Source organism: Aotus nancymaae, unplaced genomic scaffold, assembly GCF_030222135.1.
Source record: "Aotus nancymaae isolate 86718 unplaced genomic scaffold, 86718_ANA_hifiasm-v0.15.2.pri h1tg000033l, whole genome shotgun sequence".
Classification (NCBI taxonomy): domain Eukaryota; kingdom Metazoa; phylum Chordata; class Mammalia; order Primates; family Aotidae; genus Aotus; species Aotus nancymaae.
In genome coordinates this window covers 56,404,635-56,430,853 of record NW_026988447.1, presented here as the reverse complement: position 1 = coordinate 56,430,853, position 26,219 = coordinate 56,404,635, and the positions used below count along the sequence as shown (strand labels likewise).

The window sequence follows — 26,219 nt, the reverse complement described above, 5'->3', positions numbered from 1 at the left end:
GAAGTAGAGAATGGTGGATGTTGATTCAAAAGAAGGAACAATAAATATTTGTTGAATGAATGATTTTAAGTTGATACATTTATACATTAATATATACTTTGTAATCTTAGAACTGTCTTAATAGATACTTTGTAATCTCAGAACTGTCTATGATTAGAATAGTCTGCTTTTTAAAGGAATGAGTTCCTTGTCACTGGAAATGTTTGAATCAAACTCAGCTTAGGATACCCTATAGAAGTTTTTAGGCAATTAGCCGGCAGGGCCAATTGCCCAAATGGGTGAAATGGGCTTATTTTGCAGTTATAAGAAAAAGTTTGATGAGGCAACAAGTGAATTTCTCTTACCTATATTATCTTCCCCCTCACCACTCTTAAAATAGGACAACTAGCATTTATCTAGAAAGCCTTTCTGGCATTGCCAAACAATTTTTAATTCTAATAAAAAGCAAAATGTGACATCCTACATTATCCAGTAATTTAAAACACTATAAGAAAAAAAATTCAGATGCATTCAACTTTTTCCCATAAAAAGAAATATAATCTACCATATAGGATTCTATTTATGTCATATTTTTTATTTTTTAACCTTTGGACCATCTCATTAAATTCTGAATTTATTGCACTCAGAGAATTAACTTTTAATTTATTTTTGTATCAAGATGGACACAAAGAAAAAATAACCAAATAATACTGACCCAAATTACTTATTCCTCTTAAGATTTGTCAATACAACCATAAGGGGCAACTCCAAACAATTCATGAACTTGTTCTTCATTGGTGCCTCAACAGGACAATTTTGTTAGAAATATTTATAAGGGAGAATGTTCCATTAACCCAACTCCACAAACAAAACCAAGAAAACATATACGATAACTGAAAACATGAGTGTTTCTAGAAGCACACTGACTAGTATTAAAAATGAAATTATTTGGGTCCAACAATGAAAACATATGCAACTCAATATAATACGATTCTAAATATCTATGACCTTCAGCTATGGCCTATATAAGACATTTAAGCTAGATCATCTTAGGTAATAAACAAACATATTTTTTAAAAAAACCTCTAGGAAATTCTGAAATTTAGAGCCACACTTTTCCTTCAAGAAGTGACTCTGCAATTCTTCCCTTCAAAGTCTCCTATGTTTCTAATTTTAAACATACGCAATTAAAAGACTAAATTTCATCTTTTTAACATTATTTACATGTTACTTAATTACTAGTTATTCTATGTACAACTGTGCTAACTTTCCAAAAATTTTGTTATTCTATATTTATATTTTATAAAGTCTATAGTGTATATTTTAAACAAAAACAATCTTGAAGATAACATAAATTCTGTTGGAATCTTGATGTAAAACTACCAAGTTTGAACTATACTAATTTTAATCTTTGAGTAGACTTAGTATACTAATAAAACAAATTTTACAGTACCATAGACTAAAAACCACCAGTATAAAAATAATTTTATATGCTGTTAAAACAGTGTATAAATGATGCTAAAGGTACTATTATAGCCTTTTTTTCTAGAAAGTAAACAATTTATAGTTAATTGTTTTGTGATCTATGTGTTTGTTTATATATTTTGATGGACTTTGTCATCGTAACATCAAAAGCAAAATAATGTTAATATCTAATCCAGGTATTGCAAACTCCAATGTCAAGAGAAACTGTACACATATGTAAATAAGTGGAATGGGTTGGGTGTCACCAGGTATAATCCAAAATGTATATGCAACTAAAGCAGACAGACTCCATGCAGCTTCAGCCCACCTTCCTCATAAAGGAAGGTAAACTCAGTGGGGCCAGCTCTTCAAATTTCTCAAGAGAAATTTTTGAATAAGATTTATATGAAATTGCCCAATATTAGCAACTAATCTAGGAAAGAAAAATAAAATGTATCTACCACCAAAATCTGGTTCACAGGCTACGAGTTTGCAGTCTCTAATCTGCTCCTTTGTGAATTACTAAAGTATAGAAGGAAGATTGTGCCAAATAGTTTCACATTTCGATAACAAGGAAAAATAAAGACACTGAATTTCTTTTCCCTACTACAACCAAAGGTGTTAGTCTCTACCCTAAAAAGAAATTCCATATAAGTTGTGACAGTTTCTCAAACTACAACCCTGTTGGCACATGCCATTACATTTGACACATTCTAAAACTCTTGACTTATTGTAACAGTTACAATATAAGATTCTGGGTAGATACAATGACTGAAACTTTGCATTCTTCTCTGACATATTTTATTAGAAGTACATGGCTCCAAAGTAGAATACCACAGACCAGTATAGAGTTACAGCACTAACATTCAACATTATACTGGTGACATAGCAAGCTTTCTCCAATTCAATTTTGTTTGACTTTTCTGCCTAAAAACGTAAAATGAAGGGTGAAGTTGTAAATCTCTACATTAGCTTTCTGGACAAATCCAAAAAGTCTAATAGATCTCCAGATATTCCCCTCTTCCGGAAACTTCTCAAAATTCATTTCCTTAAAAAATTTTTTTTGGAATAATTGCAAATGACTACTAAACAAAAGTTTGCAAGAGTGAAAAGTAATTTTGTACTGAACAAAAAAAGCAACAAAAATAGAATGGCTTTATAATGTTGTATTCTAGAGTTTCCTAATATACAAGATCTTTTAGAAATTTCGCTTTGTCAACATAGAAATAATGCATTTATCTATGCCAGAAAAATGAAATAATACATGTAGTGGGATAAAGTTCTTAACGTAAACATAGTAGTTATCTATTTGGCAGAGAAAGAAAAAGAGATGGTTCAAACACAACATATTCCTTACTACTGTTTTCATCATCAAAATTACAGTAGTTGTCAAATATATTACGCATTTTTTAAACAACAAAGATATACCACCACAGAAATGTAAAAACATTAATAAAAATGGTTAAACTGTAGCTAGTGGTTTTCTACCATATCATGCATATATGCCATGTTAACAAAGATAAAATGCAGTAATTTTTGATTTTCAAAACATTAGATAAAACTATGCCAGTGGTTTAAAATCTTTTCAATGCTGTGTTCTTAAAGCACAGTTCAGTAGAATCAAAATAAACTGAGAATAGGGAAGAATCAAGGCTGAAAAATTAAAAAGTGCTGCTATAACTTACATTAAATTCAAGCACTACCTTAGATCCCCCTTCAAATCTAAAAGTTTACATTCCTAAAGGGAAGTTTTGATGCTGGCATTCTAGAACTCTTTGATTTCCTCAATTACTACAAAATAGAAAGAAAAACATTTATCTAAGAAAAGTCATCTGTCTCCTGAATTAGTCTCCAAATTTTCTCTAAAATTGAAGTCAAGGTAAACATTTGTATCTCAAGATTATCTTGAAAACATGTAGACTCTATCTGGAAGTCAGAGCCAGTCTCTGATGTGATCATCAAAAACTTCCACTGTGCTTGCTTCCATCTCACTTCGCAAAGAAACGTTAAAAATGATTTCCTTGCATGTTAAGGAATGCAAGACGAAATGTTTAGCACTAAATTACTGTTAATTTACATTCTCTTTAATCCTGAAATGCTACACTGAATAGAAAAATACTTAAAAAAAAACAATTAATTAGAAGATGAGGAGCTTAAGAATCTTTGTGCAGAAGGCTAAGGATGATATATCAAGTTAATCTAAAAAGCTTTATAGATTGCTTTGAACATCTACCTACCTTTTCTTAATAGTAGTTAGAGTATAAACTGCAATAGGTTCACATTTGTGCATGTTTAGATCCTGTATATGTGAAGAATCTGTACTTATCGACAAGTCTGCTTCATAAAGACATTATTGGTGAGTATAAATATGAGTAAGTATTGATACACAGAGATGTGTGTATGAAATATACCTACAGATAGACTAATTACTCTCAGTGAGAATAGAAATACTAGCATATGGAATGAGATACAGTACAATATTTTAAACAATTGGCTATAAAAGGCGAGTGTTTGATAATTCTTTTATTTTTATTTAACTTTTAAAAAATTTTTTACTTTTTTTATTGCACTTTAGGTTCTGGGGTACATGTGCAGATCATGCAGGATTGTTGCATAGATACACACATGGCAATGTGGTTTGCTGTCCCCAACCCCTCATCACCTACATCTGGCATTTCTTCCCATGTTATCACTCCCTGGCCTCCCCACCCCCACCACTGTCCCTCCCTTGGCCCCCGCAACAGAACCCGGTGTGTGATGCTCCCCTCCCTGTGTCCATGTGTTCTTATTGTTCAACATCCGCCTATGAGTGAGAACATGCAGTGTTTGATTTTCTGTTCTTGTGTCAGTTTGCTGAGAATGATCGTTTTCAGATTCATCCATGTCCCTACAAAGTACACAAACTCATCATTTTTTATGGCTGCATAGTATTACATGGTGTATATATGCCACATTTTCCTTGTCCAGTCTATCATCGATGGGCATTTGGATTGGTTCCAGGTCTTTGCTATTGTAAACAGTGCCACAATGAACATTCATGTGCATGTGTCTTTATAATAGAATGATTTATAATCCTTTGGGTATATACCCAGTGATGGGATTGCTGGGTCAAATGGAATTTCTATTTCTAGGTCCTTGAGGAAGCGCCACACTGTCTTCCACAATAGTTGAACTAGTTTACACTCCCACCAACAGTGTAAAAGTGTTCCTATTTCTCCAAATCCTCTTCAGCTTCTGTTGTGCCCAGATTTTTAAATGATTGGCACTCTAACTGGCATGAGGTGGTATCTCAATGTGCTTTGATTTGCATTTCTCTAATAATCAGTGATGATGAGCATTTTTTCATATGTTTGTTGGCCTCATATATGCCTTCTTTTGAAAAGTGTCTGTTCATATCCTTCTCCCACTTTTGGATGGGCTTGTTTGCTTTTTTCTTGTAAATCTGTTTTAGTTCTTTGTAGATTCTGGATATTAGCCCTTTGTCAGATGGGCAGATTGCAAAAATTTTTTCCCATTCTGTTGGTTGCCAGTTCATTCTAATGATTGTTTCTTTTGCTGTACAGAAGCTCTGGAGTTTAATTAGGTCCCATTTGTCTATTTTGGCTTTTGTTGCCAATGCTTTTGGTGTTTTAGTCATGAAGTCCTTGCCTATGCCTATATCCTGAATGGTTTTGCCTAGGTTTTCTTCTATGGTTTTTATGGTGTTAGGTCTTATGTTTAAGTCTTTAATCCATCTGGAGTTAATTTTAGTGTAAGGTGTCAGGAAGGGGTCCAGTTTCTGCTTTCTGCACATGGCTAGCCAGTTTTCCCAACACCATTTATTAAACAGGAAATCCTTTCCCCATTGCTTGTTTTTGTGAGGTTTGTCAAAGATCAGATGATTGTAGATGTGTGCTGTTGCCTCCAGGGCCTCTGTTCTGTTCCATTGGTCTACATCTCTGTTTTGGCACCAGTACCATGCTGTTTTGATTACTGTAGCCTCATAGTATGGTTTGAAATCAGGTAGCAAGATGCCTCCAGCTTTGTTCTTTTTGCTTAGGATTTTCTTGGCTATGCAGGCTCTCTTTTGAATTCTTATTTTTACTTATTTATTTATTTTTGAGAGAAAGTCTTGCTCTGTCACCAGGCTGGAGTAGAGCAGTGGCGCGACCTTGGCTCACTGCAACCTCTATCTCCTGGGTTCAAGCGATTCCCCTGCCTCAGCATCCTGAGTAGCTAGGACTACAGGTACATGCCACCACACCTGGCTAGTTTTTTGTATTTTAGTAGAAACAGGGTTTCACCATGTTGGCCAAGATGGTCTCGATCTCCTGACCTTGTGATCCACCTGCCTCGGCTTCCCAAAGTGCTGGGATTACAGGCTTGAGCCATTGCATCCAGCCAGTAATTCTTAATATAAGAAGCAATTCATAAATCTTGTAAAAGACAATCCAAAATGTATAATTTCAATTGTCTTTTGCAAGATTTGCAACTTAGTTTTCAGTTGCATATGATTACAGCATATACAACTTCAAACTAAGGCACATCTCAGAAGGTTCTCCTGTTCTGTTCTGTTCTGTTCTGTTCTGTTCTGTTCTGTTCTGTTCTGTTCTGTTCCGTTCCATTCTGTTCCATTCTGTTCTGTGTTTGGGCATCACTCCCTCGGTCACTTCCTTCATTCTGTACTTCCTACCTCACCAGGAGAAGAATTTCCCTTTAGCCATCCCAGAAATAACACAAAGTGATGGCTTCCTCTCAACGATGACAAGGTTAAGATTTTGGCAAGAAATTTCAAGGTTGGGCCACAATATAAATAGTCTAGCTAAATAAATTAACTCAGCCTCTAAAAACAAGCCTGATGAAAGGCCAAAGGAATAAAAACATTTTTGAAAACAATTGAATGTATTCTTAATTAAAAATGTGATTGTATCTCCCTTAGATTTTTCTTCCCCTGCAGTAAACAGAATATTCAGGCTAACATGTTCTTTTGAAGACATGGCAAATGAGACAGGAACTGCCACCTGTTGTTCCCTTGTCCTTCCTAAGGTTACAGTTAGTTCCTGCCATTGCCCGTTGCATCCCACAGGCTTCAAGCCAGGACCGCACTCTTACTCTGCCATGGGAATTTGTCTCTCTTCTTGTTTTCCCACCACCATTTCTCTCTCTTAATTCTTCATTATAAGGAATTACTGTAGGCCTGAAGCGAAAATATCTGTACTGGAAAGAGTGTCCTATGTCAATAGTTCTTTGATGTTTTGGAATGCTACACCAGAAGTTTTGATACTACCTTTCTATCACTGACTCTTGTCAACTAGATTCATGCTAAATTCACAAGCTTATAAAGCATGATAAGAATGCCCAGAAGTTTTCTTGGTATGTGGAACTGTAAAAACAACAGTATTGTTATTATTATTATTACTATTTGTTTCTCTCTGTTTATGTTAAATAATTCATATGTGCTAATAAAAACCCACTAGTGATCACTAAAGGTGTCTCTGAATGTCAACGTTTTTCAAGCAAAGTTTACCTGGCTTCTAGGAGATAAAAAGCAAAGCTTCCTCACTCCTCCAAAGTCACTGTAGAATTACACTTGAAGTAGGACCTTGCAACTGACATCCTTTTCCTACAAAGCCAGTCTTGTTTGCCAATTGTGATTTACAGGCTGCGTCAGCTACAGGGAGCTGCTGGACACATTAGTGCAGGTATGCTTATGAAAGGATGCTGCTGTCTGGCATTAAATGACTTTCCAGAGACCCATCTCATTCAGACCTACAGGAACTGTTCTTCCTGAACATGATCTGTCAATGCATAAGCCATTATTCCATCCATTCTGAAGGGAAGAATCAAAAATATAATCCTGCCCTCTGGTCCCTCTGTAAATCCTGATGCACCATTAAAATCTGCTGTTTTATACTTTCTGACTTCTATTTGGTTAATTCCCTTCAAATATTTCCAATTGCAACATAATTCTACATTTGTGAGTGATACAGAAATAATGTTGGCAATAATGTTCAATTTTGTTAGTGTAAATTGTTTATAAATTGCTGTATTTTCTATCTGCAATATGTTCATTATTCATAGATATTACCAACTAAAGTAAAAATTGGATTTTTTTGTCCATTTCAAATACAGGTTTTAGTATATTTACTGAAAGCCTTACATTCTCTATCTAATATTGAGAGTAGCCAACTCAAAATCAACCTTCACATTTCTAGCATATGCTTCTATTGTAGGCAGTAGTGCAACTCATAGTTCTACATTACATGAATCAATAAATCTAAAAATCTTATATTTGGATTCAAGTATAAATAAGCTTACTTAAATATATGACCGAGAATAAAATCTTCTATATAGTTATAATGTTTGAGAAAGGACCATTAATATATTTACTTACCAAGGAAGTCTTTAAATTATTTAGCCAATATTTTATAAAAAGCAGCACTTGTAAAAATTAAAACGAAAGAAATCTAAATGAAATAATATTAATATATATACCCAAATAAATTCTCTTTCAACTAAAATATGCCATTCCACTTAATTTCAAGAAAAATGTGAAAGTGTCCCTAAGCCTGAAAAGATGACGAGGCATAAATCCAGACATACATGTCACATGAAGAAGTAAGAAGAATATTGTAATTTACATAAATGATTAGCACAAAAGTGTAGACAAATGAAATCTCTTTACTCCATAAAATGGAATAAAATAATGATTTACATATGAAGGCTACTGTACTCAAAAAACAAAAAGGAAATCCAATGGTTATTTAAACTGGTTGTATCATCTTCCAGAATTTCTTGTCAGAGGATGTGCTTAGGATTGGATTTTGGCTTTGGTTTTAGTTTTTGTGTATCTCTATGGTCAGTAGAATTTTCAGTTGAAGGCTCACATATCAGGCATTCCACTACTATACTATTTTATATACGTAAGCATTTTGCAAAATGTTCCTTCTTACTTTCAAATATTTTGTATAAAAGTTTACCCAACTGGATTGCCATATTTATTCAGTAGGGATAGATTTGCTTACATAACCTTTCACATTAAAGACATATATACAAGATTTAAAGTGACATAAAATAGGTTGAGTCATTATTCCTCATCCTTTCCAAATCTCTCTTTTTTTCAATATTTGATGATCCCAGCCATTCAACCACTAACTCTGAAATAAAATTTACAACACTGAATTCCAAGGAAATATTGTCAACATATCTACCATTTCTTGTAAAAAATAATTTATTTTCTAAATTGACCCATATTAGGACAAATTTACAAATATTCCTGGGTTCAATTCAATACAACTTTTCAGTGGTTCGAAGTATGACAGAGAACATTCAAAAGAGAACTCTGATTAGAAAATATAACAAGAACATTTGCAAATCATAATAAGCTTACTGTTTCCATGCCAGCTTCTGGATCTGCAAAGTGTTAAAATAATTTTCTCATAATTTATTTCTTTCCATTGTGTTATATCCATTCCCTTTTCTCAGGCAATATATTCAGTACCCAGTGAGTAGTATATTCATTAAGGCTACAGAGAAAGGTAAGGGTTAAATAAATAAGAACATCAAATTAATATCCAGGCCTAAATGTTTTAGCAGAGCCGAAAAATCTGTTTAATCATTCAAGTCAACAAAGGTTAAAATAATAAAATAAACTTCTAAATGCTTTCCTTTTCTGGAACCTAATCTGTCTTGCCAAAGATGTTTTTAAGATGCTATCAGTTTTGCATAGTCCCAGCTGTTATGAAAATTTACTCGAATACACTAGGAGGAGAAAGGAATTTTATGAAAATAGTGAAGCAGAGCTCCTGGGTGGCTTATTGAAACTGCGAGAGCTTAGGACTCATTTAAAACCAGCTGTTGCCTGATGATGTTGAGACCAATAACCACTAAATCTCTTATTTATCAGGGCTCTGTGTTATTTGGCAAGGTGATAGTAACCAACTGATTAGAAGATTAATATATAATCAAAAGATAACTTTATGATGTTTTTTCATTTTATTGCCTGTTTGATTAATAAATTTGCCACAATTTCAGACAAACATAGTATTCCATTTTAAAAACTCATTATTAAACACTAAAACAGCTTTGCTTATTTTTAAGGCTATGTTTTTAAGTCACTAAGATAGAGAAAAGAAATACGAGCCATTATCATCAAAGCCCTGGGTATCACTGTGATTCCAGGGTTTTGGTTCATGATGAGGGCAGAGGCCCTTACAAACTGGGCAAACAAATAGCCCTCTTTAATGATGAAGAAAGACAGTGGTAGCAGTAGTGGGTGCAGATAACAACGGGAGAAGCATTAAAAGTCTTGAGACTTTTACAGTTGCCACTGAGGTTCCGTTACTGATAAAGAAGTGAAGTTCAATTTTTTTGCAAAGGGAGACTTAGAATAAAAGTGGAATCAAGATGGCCGATGACTAGCAGCTCGGGCACGTACCTCCCAGTGAAAGTGCAAAGAACGAGAGGACGTCACACTTTCAGACGAATATTTGTTGCTCACGGACCAGGAGATTCCCAGTGGAGGAACCCCACGGGTCGCCAGGGCGACTCTTGTGGCCGGCGCAGCGGTTTTGCTGGTGCCTCAGCGCGCCAACTCTAGGTGCAGAGTCCGGAGATTCCCGGACAGAAAAGCACCATCAATCTTAACACCGCTGTTTTGGCCGGCACAGTGGACTGCTCAGATTTCGGCGCTGGGAATCAACAAGTTGGACGTCAGAGACCTAGTTAGAAAGTCGGCAATTACAAAGACGACAGACGGATAAATATATAATGAAGGGAAGAAACCAGCGTAAAAAGGTAGAGAATACTCAAAATCAGAATGCCTCTCCCTCTACAGGGGATCGCAATTCCCCATCAGTAACGGAACAAGGCTTAATAGATTACACGTGTGTTCCAATAACAGAAGCAGGCTCCAAAACGTGGGTGATAAGAAACTTCTGTGAATTAAAAGAACTTGTTTTAACCCAATGCAAAGAAACTAAGAACCTTGAAAAAAGATTTGACGAAATGTTAACGAGAATGGACAAGATAGAGAAGAATATAAGTGAATTGATGGAGCTGAAAAACACAACACGAGAACTTCGCGAAGCATGCACAAGTTTAAAGAGTCAAATTGATCAAGCAGAAGAAAGGATATCAGAAGTCGAGGACCAGCTCAGTGAAATGAAACGAGAAGACAAGAATGGAGAAAAAAGGATGAAAAGGAACGAGCAAAGTCTCCAGGAAATATGGGACTATGTGAAAAGACCTAATCTACGTTTGATAGGTGTACCTGAATGTGATGAAGAGAATGAATCCAAGTTGGAAAATACTCTTCAGAATATCATTCAGGAAAACTTTCCCAACCTGGCAAGGAAGGGTAATATTCAACTCCAGGTAATACAGAGAACACCACAAAGATATTCTTCAAGAAGACCAACCCCAAGGCACATAATCGCCAGATTTATTAGGGTTGAAATGAAGGAGAAAATACTAAGGGCAGCCAGAGAGAAAGGTCAGGTTACCCATAAAGGGAAACCTATCAGACTTACAGCAGATCTCTCAGCAGAAACCCTACAAGCCAAAAAAGAGTGGGGATCAATATTTAACATCCTTAAAGAAAAGAACTTTCAACCCAGAATTTCCTATCCAGCCAAACTAAGCTTTATGAGCGAAGGAAAAATTAAATCTTTTGAGAACAAACAAGTACTTAGAGACTTCACCACCACCAGGCCTGCTTTACAAGAGCTTCTAAAAGAAGCACTATACATATAAAGGAACAACCAATATCAGCCTTTCCAAAAATATATCAAAAAGCAAAGAACATTAACATAATGAAAAATTTACATCAACTAATGGGCAAAACAGCCAGCTAGCATCAAACGCCAGTATTAAACTTGTATATATTTTAATTGGATAAAAAGCCAAAACCCATCAGTATGTTGCATCCAGACCCATCTTACGTGCAACAATACACAAAGACTCAGAGAGAAGGAGGAAGATTTACCAACCAAACAGAGAGTAAAAATAAACTAATAAACAAAAAGCAGGAGATGCAATTCTCGCCTCTGATAAAGTAGACTTTAAAGCAACAAAGATCAAAAGAGGCAAAGAAGGATATTACATAATGGTAAAAGGATCAATGTAACAAGAAGAGCTAACGATTCTATAGATCAACGAGATAGAAACTTAACAAGGACATCCAGGACTTGAACTCAGACCCGGAACAAGTAAACTTAATAAACATTTATAGAACTCTCCACTTCAAATACACAAAACATACATTACCACCTCACACCTATTAGAAAAGTGACTATATAATTGGAAGTAAATCACTCCTGAGTAATCGCATAGCATTTCATAGGTTTAAATGAAATATTGGTTGGCTGTTTGTTTGTTATCTTCTTCCCTTATTCCTTCCTGATTACATCATTAAGTATAATTATCATTATAAAAGAGGTTTTTAATAACCATTACTAAATTGCGTTCTAGCCTGGGCAAGAAAGCAATACTCCCATTCTCTCTCCCTCTTTCTTTTCCTTTTTCCTCCTCCCCATTCTCTCTCTCTCTTTCTCTTCCTTTTTCCACCTCCCCATTTTCTCTCTTTCTTTCTTCCTAAAAAAAAAAAAAAAAAAAAAAGTGGAATCAACAAAATAGCATTTAGGTTATACAAACACAGCATTATAAAGAGCAGAAAACAAACTTCATCCATCTGGTTATCCCGAAGAAACAATTACTAACAGCCACTATAAGCAGGATCTTGAAATGCAATTTTCTTTAAAAAAACTTTTTTTTAAGACTGGTGTGATAATATATACAATTTCAAATAGGTGCTATTGAGTTGAGAAGTAAAACCTGTATTATAACAAGGTAATTTGGTGTTCTTACAACCCTTGGAGGGTAGCTGACATTGCCCTGCCTCTCTTTGCTCCATATAGTGAGTTCTAAGGTATTACCCAGTGACATACAGGTTCTAGGGTATTACTATGTGGCAATCATGCATTCACTCATTTTTTGGGGGGTATTACTATGTGGCATTGGTTCATTTGTTTTCTGTTGGGTCAACAGTGCATGGATTGTATAAACGGAGTCTATCATAATTGCAAAGAAAAAAAATCCACCTATTTGTGTTTGTGTTCCCCAGCTTTTTCAATATTATTCATAGAGGCGTGGGATTTTCAAGTTGAAAGGGTTCCTAACAGCCATCTGGAGGCAGCTTGATATTGTGGAAAGAGAGCAGTATTTGAAATTGGTGTGAGTCCAAACACTGTCTTTTGGTAAATGTATGTGAAAGAACTTGAAAAAGTCACTCAATCCTCATCAGAAAAAAAAAAAAAAAAAGGTTGGCTGTGTGCAGTGGCTCACACCTGTAATACCAGCACTTAGGGTGGCTGAGGTAGGCAGATCACTTGAGTCCAGGAGCTCACAACCAGCCTGGGAAACATGATAAAACCTTGTCTCTACTAAAAATACAAATATAGCTGGGCATGGTAGTGTGCACCTGTAGTCACAGCTATTTGGGGCACTGAGGCAGGGATCACCTGAGCCTTGGGAGGTTGAGGCTGCAATGAGCCATGATTGTGCCAATGCATTCCAGCCTGGGCAACAGAGTGAAACCCTGTCTCAAAACAAAAGAAAGAAAAAAATGAAAAGAAGAGAGAAAAGAGAAAGAAAAGAAAAGAAAAAAGGGAAGGAAAGAAGGGAGGGAGGGAGGAAGGGAAGGGAAAGAGAGAGAAAGGTCATATTAATACGTGTTCTACCTACTTTCAGAATTACTTTAGAGGATAAATGATAGAATATATGGAAAATGTAATCTGTAAATACCTAGGTTCAAATTCTGGTTCTGCCACTGACTGATTATTTTGGACAAAATATTTAAATTTTCTAAGTCTTGGTTTTCTCATCCATTAAATGAGAATAATAAAAGTAAGTATTTCATAGGGTTGTTGAAATAAAGTGTGACATCATAGAGTGAATGGCATATTTTAGGAACTAATGAAAGTATTTATCCTTATTGTTATTATTTCAAACACAGATATTTCTGTCACACCCATCATTTCACGTTAATGTTGATGATTTATAACAACTACCTGATTGATAAGGAAGCAGCCTTGCTCACTGAAAACAGCACTAACTAGAAGCTGAGAAAGTCAGGTTTGAATCCCATTTCTACCACTTACAAATTGTGTCAACTTGGGCAAGTTACTTTACCCCATATTCCTCGTACAAAATACCAGAAGAATAATCAGGTATGGTTTGTTGAGAGCTTATTACAGATTTTTATATATTACTTTATTAATCCTGATCATAATTACAGAGATACTGGTAGAGTTAGAATTTGATCCCTGTCCAGCCTGACTTGGGCCCACATCGATAATCATTTTACTCAACTGCATACACTTTTCCTATTTTTCCTACCTGATAATCTAGCTCTCTGGACTATAGCAAGGCTTAGAGATGATGTGTGCAACATACCTAGAAAAGTATCCAGCATGTTGTACGACTAAGCTATCAGCAATTTTAATTATTATGTGAGGTCTTTCCTAGTCCAGCTTTCTTATTCAACCTAGGAATCCCTGACAACTTCCGTACAGCAGGTCGTGCAATCTCTCCTTAAATACAAGGTAAAGTCATAGCCTCAAAACTTTGCAAGACAAAGCTATGAGGATGAAATAAAGAGAATCAATTATTTATTAATTTATCTATCCGTGGTGACTGACAGTATAGATAAAGTACTATCCCGACCCTAAGCCTAAAGGCCTAATGAAATGCAGTATTTGGAAAAATTAATTTGAGATTAGTGGCAAATCTGCAATGACATCTCCCCAAGAATCAAGGCAGGAAGTGCAATTCTTAGGCAGGATGCATTCATTTGTGGAAATCTAACACTCAGTGCCTCGTAGAATAAAGCCAAATGACATTTGTGGTTGTTATATTATACCTAAAACTGTAGGCTTGAAATTAATTCAATGTATACTGAAAGAAAGTTAATGCTGAAAAGTTAGCCCACTTTCTCCTGCATTAAATCATACGCCACCAACTGTATTCAAAGACGGTCAACTTCCCTGCCATTTACCTTTTAACTTCTCGCAATCTGACTTCCACTCTCACTACTTAACAAAATGTATTCCTTTAATAGCCCATGACTCCAAACAGCAAATCCAAAAGCTTTTTAAAGACCTCATCCCTGAGGCTCCCTTTTTATTGAGAACATTAAATTGGCCACTCTTTTTTTTTTTTTTTTAATAGTTTTGTCTGTAGTGTTCACACATCTAACCTTTAAATGCTTCTAATTTTCAAATGTTCTCCCTTTTGCTGACACTCCTTCCTTCCTCATCCCATTCCTTAAATGTGGGTATTTTTAAAGGCTGTATTCTAGGGCAGTCAGTACTCTTCTTACTCTTTTGCCCACCATTTTTCTAATTCTAGGATTTCAATTCTCCCTCTGTGATAGGTCAGCTATGTAACAGTTACCTCCAGTTATGGGACTGCCTCAGTATTCTAGTCTCACGTTTCTGTTTGTTATACGATTCCAATGAAATATCTCCCAAATTCAACATAATTAAAATCCATCTTTTCACTTATCCTTCCAACTTTCTTCTGACCTATTTTATCAAGCATCAACCCAGAAACTTTAGCCCCATCTCTATCTTCTTATTCAATTTCATCCCCTACATCCAATTAGCTTCAAGGCTTGTGTTAAATTTTCACCTGAGCATCTTTCCATTTCACTTCCTGACTGCTTTTTAAAAAAACTTAACCTAACTACAACTCCACCCACTACAACTCTACCCAGGGTCTCAGGTCCTCAATGTAAGTTCAAGAGAGACAGAATCCATCTTTCAGCCTCTGCCTCAAGACTTCTCTCTCACCAAATGCTCCCCTATCAGTGTCAGCCCTGATTTCCCTCTTTGTCAATTCAGGTGTTTGCTTGGCACTTGTGGTAAACCTCATTGGCTGGATAACCTAAATTCCCTTTAAGCCCTATTCCCCTTGTCCCTTTCAGCTTTTCGATGACTATGTGACCCAACCTAGCCAATGAGACATGACCAGAAGTCTGCTAAGAAGTTCATAGGGAAAAATTTGCCTTTTGGAGTCAGACCCTTCTCTCTCTATCCTTCCTGCTGATATACACCTAGATGCGATGGCTGAACTTGAAGCAGCCTTCTTGCAATCATGAGACAAAGGCTAAGAGATTCACAGACTTAGTAACACATCATTGAATCAGTAGTAACACAACTGAGTTATATAAATAACACTATCAACTGCCTTCTCCAAACTTCTTCTTATGTGAGAAAAATAAACTCATATCCTAGCTTTCATGGTGAAATTGGAGCTTTTCTCCATATTTTGGTGGCCCCTTTGGAATCTCTTTCTTGGTTCATCAACTTACCACTCCCCACCCCTCCCCTCTCCCTAACCCCCTGCTGAAATTCTCACTCTGACTCTGACCTTTCAACTCAGTATGTCTCCTTGTCTCCAGTGATACCTGATGTTTCAGGCTAAGTCAGCTCATCCTTTCCGCTTCTCTCTCCACTGAGGACTGGACATTTTCCTTACACCCTAGATTCTTATGACCTTGTCTTAAGTTAGTGACATAGTCTCCTGATCTATTTGGTCACCCTGCTTTCAGTCTCTTCCAATTCTATTCTATAGTGGATACTACCACCAAATACACATATATATATGTATATATATGTATAAATATAATATATATGTATATATATAAATACAAAAAAATATATGTATTTTTTTTTGAGCCTGAGTCTCACTCTGTCTTGTCGCCCAGCCTGGAATGCAATGGTGCGATCTCAGATCACCGCAACCTTTGCCTCCCAGGTTCAAGTGATTCTCCTGTCTCAGCCTCCCGAGTAGCTGGGATTACAGGCATCCATCACACCTGGCTAATCTTTGTATTTTTAGTGGAGACAGGGTTTCGCCATGTTGGCCAGGTTGGTCTCGAACTCCTAACCTCAGGTGATCCACCCACCTCAGCCTCCCAAAGCGCTAGGATTACAGCTGTGAGCCACCATGTCCAGCCTCAAAAATATTTTTATAAAGAACATTTGGTAAAAAGTACAGATAGTCTCAAAATAAGATAAGCAGAGATTACTCAAACTTCTCAATGGCTCTCTAATGCCTACCACACTAGACATTCAAAATGCTCCCTAATATAACTTCAATCCAAAATTTTCAGTCTATATGACACAATGTTTTACTTAACCTATTTATTGGCAAATGAAATATTATTTTTGAGGGTCTTTTTTAAAACTTACTCTTTTTTTGAGATGGAGTCTTGCTCTCTCGCTAGGCTGGAGTGCAGTGGCAGGATGTCAGCTCAATGCAACCTCCGTCTCCCAGATACAAGTGATTCTGCTGTCTCAGTCTCCTGAGTAGCTGGGACTACAGGTGCGTGCTACTACACCCAGCTAATTTTTTGACTTTTTAGTAGAGATGGGGTTTAACCATGGCCAGATGGTCTCGATCTCCTGACCTGATGATCTGCCTGCCTCAGCCTTCCAAAGTGCTGGGATTATAGACATGAGCCACCGCACCCAGCCTTAAAACTTACTTTTAATTGACGAATACAAATTATACATGTTTTTTATATATATATATATATATATATATATATATATATATATATATATATGTTGTTTTGAAATATATATACATCATGGAATGGCTATATCAAGCTAATTAACATTTGTATTACCTCACATTCTTATCTTTTTTGGTGAGAACACAATGTACTCTCAGCAATTTTCAAGAATACAATATATTGTTATTAACCGTGGTCACCATGCTGTACAGCAGACCTCTTGAACTTATTCCTCTTATCTAACTGAAAGTTTGTATCCTTTGACTAACATCTCCCAAAACCCTTCCCCACCAGCCCTGGGTCACCACCACTCAATGCTCTCCTCCTATGTATTCAACTTTCAAAAATTCCACATGTGAGATCATACCGTTATTTATCTTTCTGTGCCTGCCTTATTTGACTTAACATAATGCCCTTCAGGTTCATCCAGGTTGCTGCAAATGACAAGGTTCCCTTCTTTTTAAGGCTAAATAGTAATGCATTGTATATATCACATTTTCTTTAATCACAAATGGAATATTATTGTTTCTTAACTAAATCCTGCCATTGTCTACTTGGATAATATTGTTTATACTATTTCCTCTTCCTGGAATGTGTAATGTCTTGCTCTTCACCATATCCTCTAAAGATTACCCATTTATCAAGTCCTAGCTCAAGTGTCACCTCTTCCACAGTTGCCAGTGCTCGTTTAAGATGAAAGAATTTCACTTTTCTAGCACCTCTTGGTATATCTATTTGAGGCAGATAACATATAACCACACAGTTTTCTTATTCCAGTACTCATGAAATTATCAGCTTCTTGAAAGCCATAACGATATAATAATATTTTATCATACATTCAACAAATATTTATTGAATCTTCACTATTCCATGTGAAGGTGGTATTAACAAGACAGAGCAGAACCTTGCTTTCACGGAATATAGGCTATAAGGAGGAAGGGACATATTTTACAGATAATGAGCAAGTAAATACATGGACAAGATAGAATAATCTCTGGTTTAGATTGAGTAGTTAGAGAAGTTCTCTCAGAGAAGGTGATATTTGGATGAAATCTCAATGATAAGAAGAATCCAATAACAAGAAGACCAGCAGAGGGCAAATGAGAAGTTATTGAGTTGGGTGAAAGTGTGGTGTGTCTGAAGATCACATGGAGGACAGTGTGGCCAGAGTGTCGCGGGTGGAGAGGAGACTAGTGTGAGATGAGCTGGTAGGGATGGGCAAGAGCTAAGCACAGTAGGTTGGATTTCATTCTAATGTTTTACACAGAAGTAACATGATCTAGTTTACAATGTAAAGTGATCTCTCTGCCTGCTGTGTAGGGTTATACAGGGTTAAGAGTGGAAATACAAAGATTAATTGGAAAACCACTGGAGTAATCAAGAACGTGAAAGTAGGTTGAATCTGGTGATTAGGAGAAGAGAGAAATAAGTGGACACATTTATTGTGTTTATAGGGTTAAGCACAGTATCTTAAAGATGGTAGCTGCTCAATATATACTGCTGAATATATGTCCAAGTACTTAAAAATAGTCTCACATTCTTAATTTCTGTACGATCTTCAAGTTTTTCCTGCTTTGATTTACCTCTTATGGCTTAATGTATTCCCACTGGACACTTGGGGAGTCAAAGAGATAAAACTTCTAAATATTCAAGGAAATGGTATAGGTCTCATAACGGAAATTCACGTAACTAAGAGCTGACATGATGGGGTTTGGAGTTCATATTGTTAATCATGGAAAGAAATAAACTATTGGAAACATGGTAAAAAAAAAAGCATAATTTCAAATCTGCAATAGGATGAAAATGGACAGGGTATTCAAATACAAAAATCTACGTTTAAAAAAAGAGCCTTTGGTCATCATCGGCTAAAACACTGTGCCTAAATAGAGAATGTGGGTAAAATTAATTTTCATTAAAATTGGAGATGTTTCCAGTTCTTACTTTTGATTTTTTTTTGAAATATAGAACCTTCATCTTACGATCTTGATATGATGAAGTTCCTAATTTGTAGCTAATACCATGTTACTCGATGGTAATATTTATAAAATTCTAAGAGCACTGAGTGAGACCTGCTTGAAATCCGAGCCAAGACAGGCAAGTCAGTGGGTTCTCATTCTTTCACCTATACCTTCCAGGACATTTAGATTCATACCCATGAAGATTCATCCTTCATTAGGAATTCAATCCAAATTCCTTCAATACAAAGCAAAATACAGAGAAAAATGAGATCAGTTTTTGCCACTTTCCACCTGAAATGCTAAATGGGCTCTGAACTGAGTGAAACTTGGCCCCATTCAGTGTGAAAACTGGCTGAAATCTGTATGAAAGGCAGTCTGGGTTTGTCAAAGTAGTTCATGAACTTTGGCCAAACTTTCAAGGAAACTAGTCCAAGTCTTAGTTTGTAATGCAACATGAAACCAGGTGAATTTCAGATGGTTTCAGGTTTCATCTTGAAAATTTGGCCTAGCTTTATAATCAATCATCACTCTTTGTAATGATGAAAGCCAACACACCTTTTTGAAAATGAGGACTGCATGCATACTGATGACAGATAAGCTGTGAACCACCCTTTACTTCCTTTGCCAAAAGAAGATTTCTCAGAATGGAAACAGTTTCCCTCTTACCTGGAAAGGGTAAATTGAGTGATTTTGATATTGCGTGTAGAAAGAAATGATACTCGATATGAGGAGACATGTCATGTGAAATAATCACCACGTATAGAGCAAATGGCTGTATCCTAATCACTTAAGGTTATGAGAGTCTTATTCTATTCACATCCATGACAGTAGATAATGTCATGTTTAATCTCCTAAAATGAGCTTTTGGCTTGAAGCTAGTCATCAGCCAGAGTAACTGCCATGAGAAACAAAATGCTGTGAAGCATAATCAGTATTTCCATATGAAGAAGTGGCTGAAGAACAAAAGGGAAAGTATAAGAAATCATAGCATAACTTTTCTCTAAGAAACATGAGGAGATAATATGACTACAAACCTTTCAAGTTTGCATCAACTGCATCTTTTGCAAAAATGTCTCTATGCAGTATAAATGAATTTAGTAACTAAGCACAGTGAGTTTCACAGAAAGACCTACATAGTTTCTGTTTTCAACCTGAAAGTTTTAAATTAGTCTTTACACTGTAAAAAATTACTCTATTCAACCAAATACTTGCTTTGTGCATAGTGACATGAGAAAATTGAGAGGTATGTTGAATGGAGCCACTACATCATTGAAACAGTATGTCTGAACATTTGGGTAATAAGGCACAGATGTGAAGTAGAGGACTTGGCACTACCAAGGTAACAAGAAAGCATTCACCATTGTGTTATAATGGTTACAAGGGCCACATCTGAGAAACTTAAAAGAATGCTCCCTCCACCCTGAAATGTGAAATTGTATTACACCTTTTATCTGCTTAAAAATCTATAAAAACTAGAAATTCAAATAAGTATTATTCAAACTTAGGCCAAAGAACATATATGTAAAATGCAATGATAATTTTATCTATAAAAAACATATTTATGAAAGAGCACGTAAAGTTTAACTGTAGCAAAAGGCCAAATTCAATAGAAATCCATATGGCCTCTATATTGTGAAACAATTCATGCAAATCTGAAGGACCCAATAGTCACTGGAAAGGTGGCTGCTGTTGATAATTGGAAGTGATTCTGACCCTTACTCAGTATGTCTAATTATGGTAGAATTTTCTCTTTATAGGCATCAAGTAAAGATACTGCAACAGAATACATGCAATTAGTTAATTAGGTGTTTTCACTTACAAGAGGTATGGTATTTTTGCCAGCCATTACTGAATCATGTGGAACAAAGGCAGTTATGAAGCTGGGCTACTTTCATTCAATAAACTCGGATTTAGAAACTAACTTTCTGCCCAGGATAGGCAGAGCACGACTTACCCGAGGTCCCTGATCACCTTGTTCTCCCTGTAGAATAGAACGGTGAGATGACAATTTTAGCTAAAATGTATACATAAGGCTCCTTAAAAAGATCCAAATGTAACACAGTATAGCTCATGCCAATATGGATCTCCACTAACTTTATTTATTTCTGCTATTCATTTTCTTACCTTGTCACCTTTAGGACCAGGAGGGCCCTGAAAAAAAGAGAAAAAAATTTAATTAAAAAAAAGATATTGTAAACTGAATAGATCAGCCACATTAATGGAAAGATTCATTCAAAGAATATATAGATAGCCGCCAATGAGGTTTCTCAAGAAATTTTAGTTTCTAAACTATAACCATATTAGAATGTGAAACATATAACCATGTTTGTGCATATATACCTGCATATATCATAAGTACATAATATGCTAAATAAATTTTCACAAATTCAACATATGTATGCAAGTAGAACCCAGTTAAAGAAACCGAACATTACCCGCAAGTTAGAAGCTCCTGTTGGGATATTTCCTTGTCACTACCCTCTACCAACAGTAACTTCTATTCTGACCTCTGACAACATAGATTAGCTTGACTGTTTTTGTACTTTATGGACATAAACTCATAGAGTCTGGCCTCTTTTGCTTAATTAGTGTGAAATTCATCCATAATTTTGGGTGTAGTTGTAGATTGCTCTTACTGCTTTATAAAACTCCGTTGTATGAATATATCATCATTTATTTATTCATTCTACTGTTGGCAGCCATTTGTTTCCAGGAGTTTCTAGGTCTTGGCTATTATAAAAATACTGCTATGGCCAGGCACAGTGGCTCACGCCTGTAATCCCAGCACTTTGGGAGGCCAAGGTGGGTGGATCACCTAAGGTCAGGAGTTCAACATCAGCCTGGCCCACACAGTGAAACCCCATCTCTACTAAAAATACAAAAATTAGCTGGGTGTGGTGGTGGACGCCTGTGATCCCAGCTACTTGAGAGGCTGAGACAGGAGAATCACTTGAACCTGGGAGGCAGAGGTTGCAGTGAGCTGAGATTACGCCACTACACTACAGCCTGGGCAACAGAGCAAGACTCTCAAAAAAAAAGTGCTATGAACATAGTACTTCATGTATGTCCTTTGTGAAAAATTACATGCATTTCTGTTGCATGTACATCCAGAAAAGGAACTGTTAGGTTATAGATTATACATATGCTCAGTTTTAGTAGATGCTGCCAAATGGTTTTTCAAAGCGATTCTTACAATTTAAGCCACATCAGTGATGTATGGAATTAAGTTGCCCCATATCACCAATATTTGATATTTTCTATCTTTCTAATTTTAGGCATTCTCGTAGAGATGTGGTAATTTCACATCATGTTTTAATACGCATTTCCCCAGTGATTAGTAAATTGAACCCCCTTTTAATACATGTATTGGTCCTTTTGCATCCTTTTTCATAAAGTGTCTCTTTATACCTTTTGCCCTTGGCTTACTGAATTGTCCTGTTGATTTGCTAGAGTTCTTTATCTATTGTATATTATACATTGTACATATGTATATAGGTAGATGTAGAGTTATTTATATATTTTTGAGTGAGTCTTTTGTCAGATATATTTACTGTAAATATATTTTCCCACTTTGTTTACTGCCTTTACACTCTCTTAGAGGTGTTTTTGATGAATACCTCTGAGTTCTTAATTTTAAGAAACCTCAATTTAACACTTTTTATTCTTTATAGTTGTCCCTTTTTATATTCCACTTAAGAAATCTCTGCCTACTTCAATGTCATAAAAAGGGCTTTCTAGGTTTATTTTAAAAGCTAAAAGCTTTATTATTTTATCTTTCATATTTAAATTGCAAATATTAAGAAATGATTTTGTAAATGATGTGAGGTAAAAGTTAAGATGCTTTTTAAAAATGTGGATATCAAATTAACCAAACAACATTTCTTGAAAATGTATCTTTTCCCCATTATATACATTATTACCTTTGTCATAAGTTAAGTGACCCTATATATGTGGCTCTTTATAGGACTTTCTATTTTGGGGGGCAGCTGTCTATTTCTGAGCCTCATTGAGAGTTTCTTTACCTTCAAACAGAAATACTAGCAGGAAATACTAATTCTAGAGGCACTGATTATGTTATCTTTTCTAGCTCTTAAAGATAAAGTCATGAGCCCACTTGAGGAGTTGGAGCATTTTAGTCACTTTCTATCTCTGATCTCCATTTTCAGCAGGGCTGGGGAACAAGGACAAGGCTAGACAGGAAACAGGCCCAGGTCCTTGCACAGCACCCCATCCTAGGTGTCAGTGGAGACTGCTATGTCACTGCAGGTGGGAATGTACCAGTGTTCCACCTTCCAAAACATTTCCTTCTGCTAAGTACCAGCTACAGAGAACTGCACCAGATTCCCATTCTCGGTGTGGCCCTCGGGTAACAGCTGTGAAATTATCATAAAATCAGTAATAACCACATCATGCCCTATACTTTGTATCTTTTACCATCAACAACAAAACTTTTTCACCTGTTGCATTCAATCTTTTTTGCAATCCAATGAGGAAAGTATTATGATAATCCTTTCATAGATGCCAAAAATGAAACTCAAAGATTATCAGTATTAGGCTTCTTGTGAGTTAGCCAGGACTTCAACCCAGTATGTGTGACTTTAAATGTAGAGGTTTTGACACAAAGTATTGGAATACAGCTCTGGAACTAGATTCTCAGAAAGAGGGATACCTATCTGGCGCCTGCCTTCAACAAGGGCCATCAAAAATGCTTCCCCACGACATTTCCACAGTGTCACAGACACTGGTCCCAACATCTCAAGTTCAAAATGAGAGAAAGAGGAATTGAGGAGGAGTAGGGGCGGTGGGGGGGACCAAGATGATGGAATCAGCTTTATAAAACCTTTTAATTTCTTACCCCACAAATCATTTTGTCATTTAAAAGAAGAGAAAAAATTATTTTTGTTTTCAATAAATGTTTAACGTTTTTGTTGTTTTCAGTGAATCAAGTAATGATTAGTGAGTACAATACAGAAAATTAAGTTTAAGGACTTTATTCAATTATTTTTAACACATGCAAAATGCTTGCTAAGGTTATACAAGTAGGCTTTTATTTGTGGTGGGGCAGATGAAAGCCAAAGTAAAGAATAATGAGAGGATATCTGTCACCCAATTTTAAAAATACAACTGAGGTTCTAGTCTTGATTTAAGTACCATGTTAGTTAACTTTATTTTGATTTTTACACTCATTTTTTGAATGTGTATACAGCGTGGCAACATTGTAAGCACTGGTAGGACATATATGGTGAGAAAGGCTGATTTAGAAAGACATGGTCCCTGTACCTAAGAAGCTAAATAGCCTAGTGCTGAAGGCAAACAGTTTCCACATACTAGCATTAAGAAACAATGACCTCTAGAAAATCCAGCTACATCAAGATCAACTGTTACTATGGATGCTGCCCCAGCCTCCATATCCACCTCCTTTCCACGTTCTCTTTAAACTTTTGTTTGCTTTTGCCAGTGAGATTTCAGAGGCCACATGGCTCATAGTACCAGTCCTCTAAAGGCACCCTGTTAGGTTATACAGCATCTTTAAGGACAAAGTTTTTGTGAAGTTATTTGACAATGAGAAACAGAGACAATGCTTTTCCTCAAAGTCCAATTACTCATGCCAAATCCACATGTGTCAACTAGAACTCTTTAGCCAGCTTGCCCTGAGCAAGGATGCTTAACTCATGAACACATGAAAATTTGAATTCACAATTGAGCAATAAATATTGCTGCCTCAAAAGAGAGTGTTTCTGAGCAGACAGCATGGCGTCCTGGCACCTGCCAGCTTAGGACAGAAGCAAAGCCGAGGTCAACCTCCACGCACAGCTGCAGCGGCTGCTTCGTACACTCCAGCCCCCACTTGTGCACTTGGGATTAACAGCAGGTGTTTCTTCTGCTCTGACTGAAATCCCACTCTTCCTTCCGAATTGAACCCTCTTCAAGCACTGAAAATATGGGTTGAATTTGCAGAACAAAGTGGGCTACCTTAGTAAACATAGATGGTGTAATATTTCCAAAATTTAGAAGCCATGCTTCTTTTCTAAGTTGAAAAATTACAAATGAAAGAAAGGTTTATTTGATCATTATCCTTTAAAATTAAAATTGGGATATTAATTTTTTTATCTTTAGCATTAAAAAAAGCTAACTAGTATTAACTAAAGGATAGGCAGCAATATAAATTAATGGCTATTTGAATTGCAAAGTATTTTTAATGGCACATTGCTGTTTCCAACTAAACCAAGCTTAAAAATCTAATATTTAGTAGATATATTTATTGCTCAGGTAACAACAGTATCAATGTTTAGTTGGTAAGTACTTGAAGATAAAACTTTGTTGCTCTAAGAAGGCTAGGGCAAATGGAAAGGAAGGATGGTAAAATTAGCAGTCATAGGGAAGTGAATAGGGAATCACAGCTTTATAGAAGGTTCTTTCAGGGACTTGACCTGGTTTAATATAGAATTTAAGAGTCAGATCTTTTATAGGGCCCATTTTAATAAATAAGTAGGAATATTTGAAATAATCTTTTGAATTAGTTTTATGTAATTAATCCTAAGGTTAATTACATAAATAAGAACGTAAGGGTGCTAATAAAGTTTTTATTCATTAGTGTTGTTAGTAACTAGAATATTTCTTGTAGGGCATTGTTGGAATGTTATTAATTTCCTACCAAAGGATTTATAAATTTCAGTGGCAAACTTCAAATTAGCCCTTGTTCAAATGGCTTTACATTCAGAATTTGCACAAACCACTTTTCTATTTGTGAAAAACCTTTAATGTGGGTCTTGGCCTATGCCAATTTAAGTCTCCTCAAATCTATTCTGCTTAAGTAACTAAGGTTTTAGCTTTCTTCTATGTTCTATTGTCTATTTCAGTTAAATGATAAAACCAAACTAAAAACAAAGAGAGGCACAATGAATGACACTCAGGAAAATACTGAATTTCAATCTACATAACAGCAATGGAAATACAGTTGGAAAAGAGAGATATATTCCTAGGCCTGGAGTAATCCAATCATGGTATTTTATTTGCTGGAACTGGTAAATTCTACCTACTTTGAACTGGAAAAAACTAAGGCAGGAATAGTTTTTAAAAGATGACAATAATGAAAACAAAATTAAACTATGCTTGAGGTAGAAAAAAAGTAGGAAAGAAGCAAACACTGGGAATTGGCAGTCCAAGCTCCTGGAGTAAGAACAGGGTTATGACTTCCATCCCAGGAAAGTACAGATAAGTTTATTTTTACTCATGAAATACAACAAAACCTTTTCTGA

General features: G+C 35.9%; 1 protein-coding gene across 1 annotated transcript in view; it reads right to left on the bottom strand.

The window, feature by feature from the left end:
* COL25A1 (collagen type XXV alpha 1 chain) overlaps positions 1-26,219 on the bottom strand; it is a 510,463-nt gene that overhangs the window by 152,559 nt on the left and 331,685 nt on the right. The window contains exons 6-7 of the mRNA XM_064384022.1: positions 21,085-21,111; positions 20,915-20,941 (exon numbers count right to left, since the gene is read on the bottom strand). Of these exons, the coding sequence (XP_064240092.1) occupies positions 20,915-20,941; positions 21,085-21,111 (54 nt within the window). The remainder of the gene's footprint in view (positions 1-20,914; positions 20,942-21,084; positions 21,112-26,219) is intronic.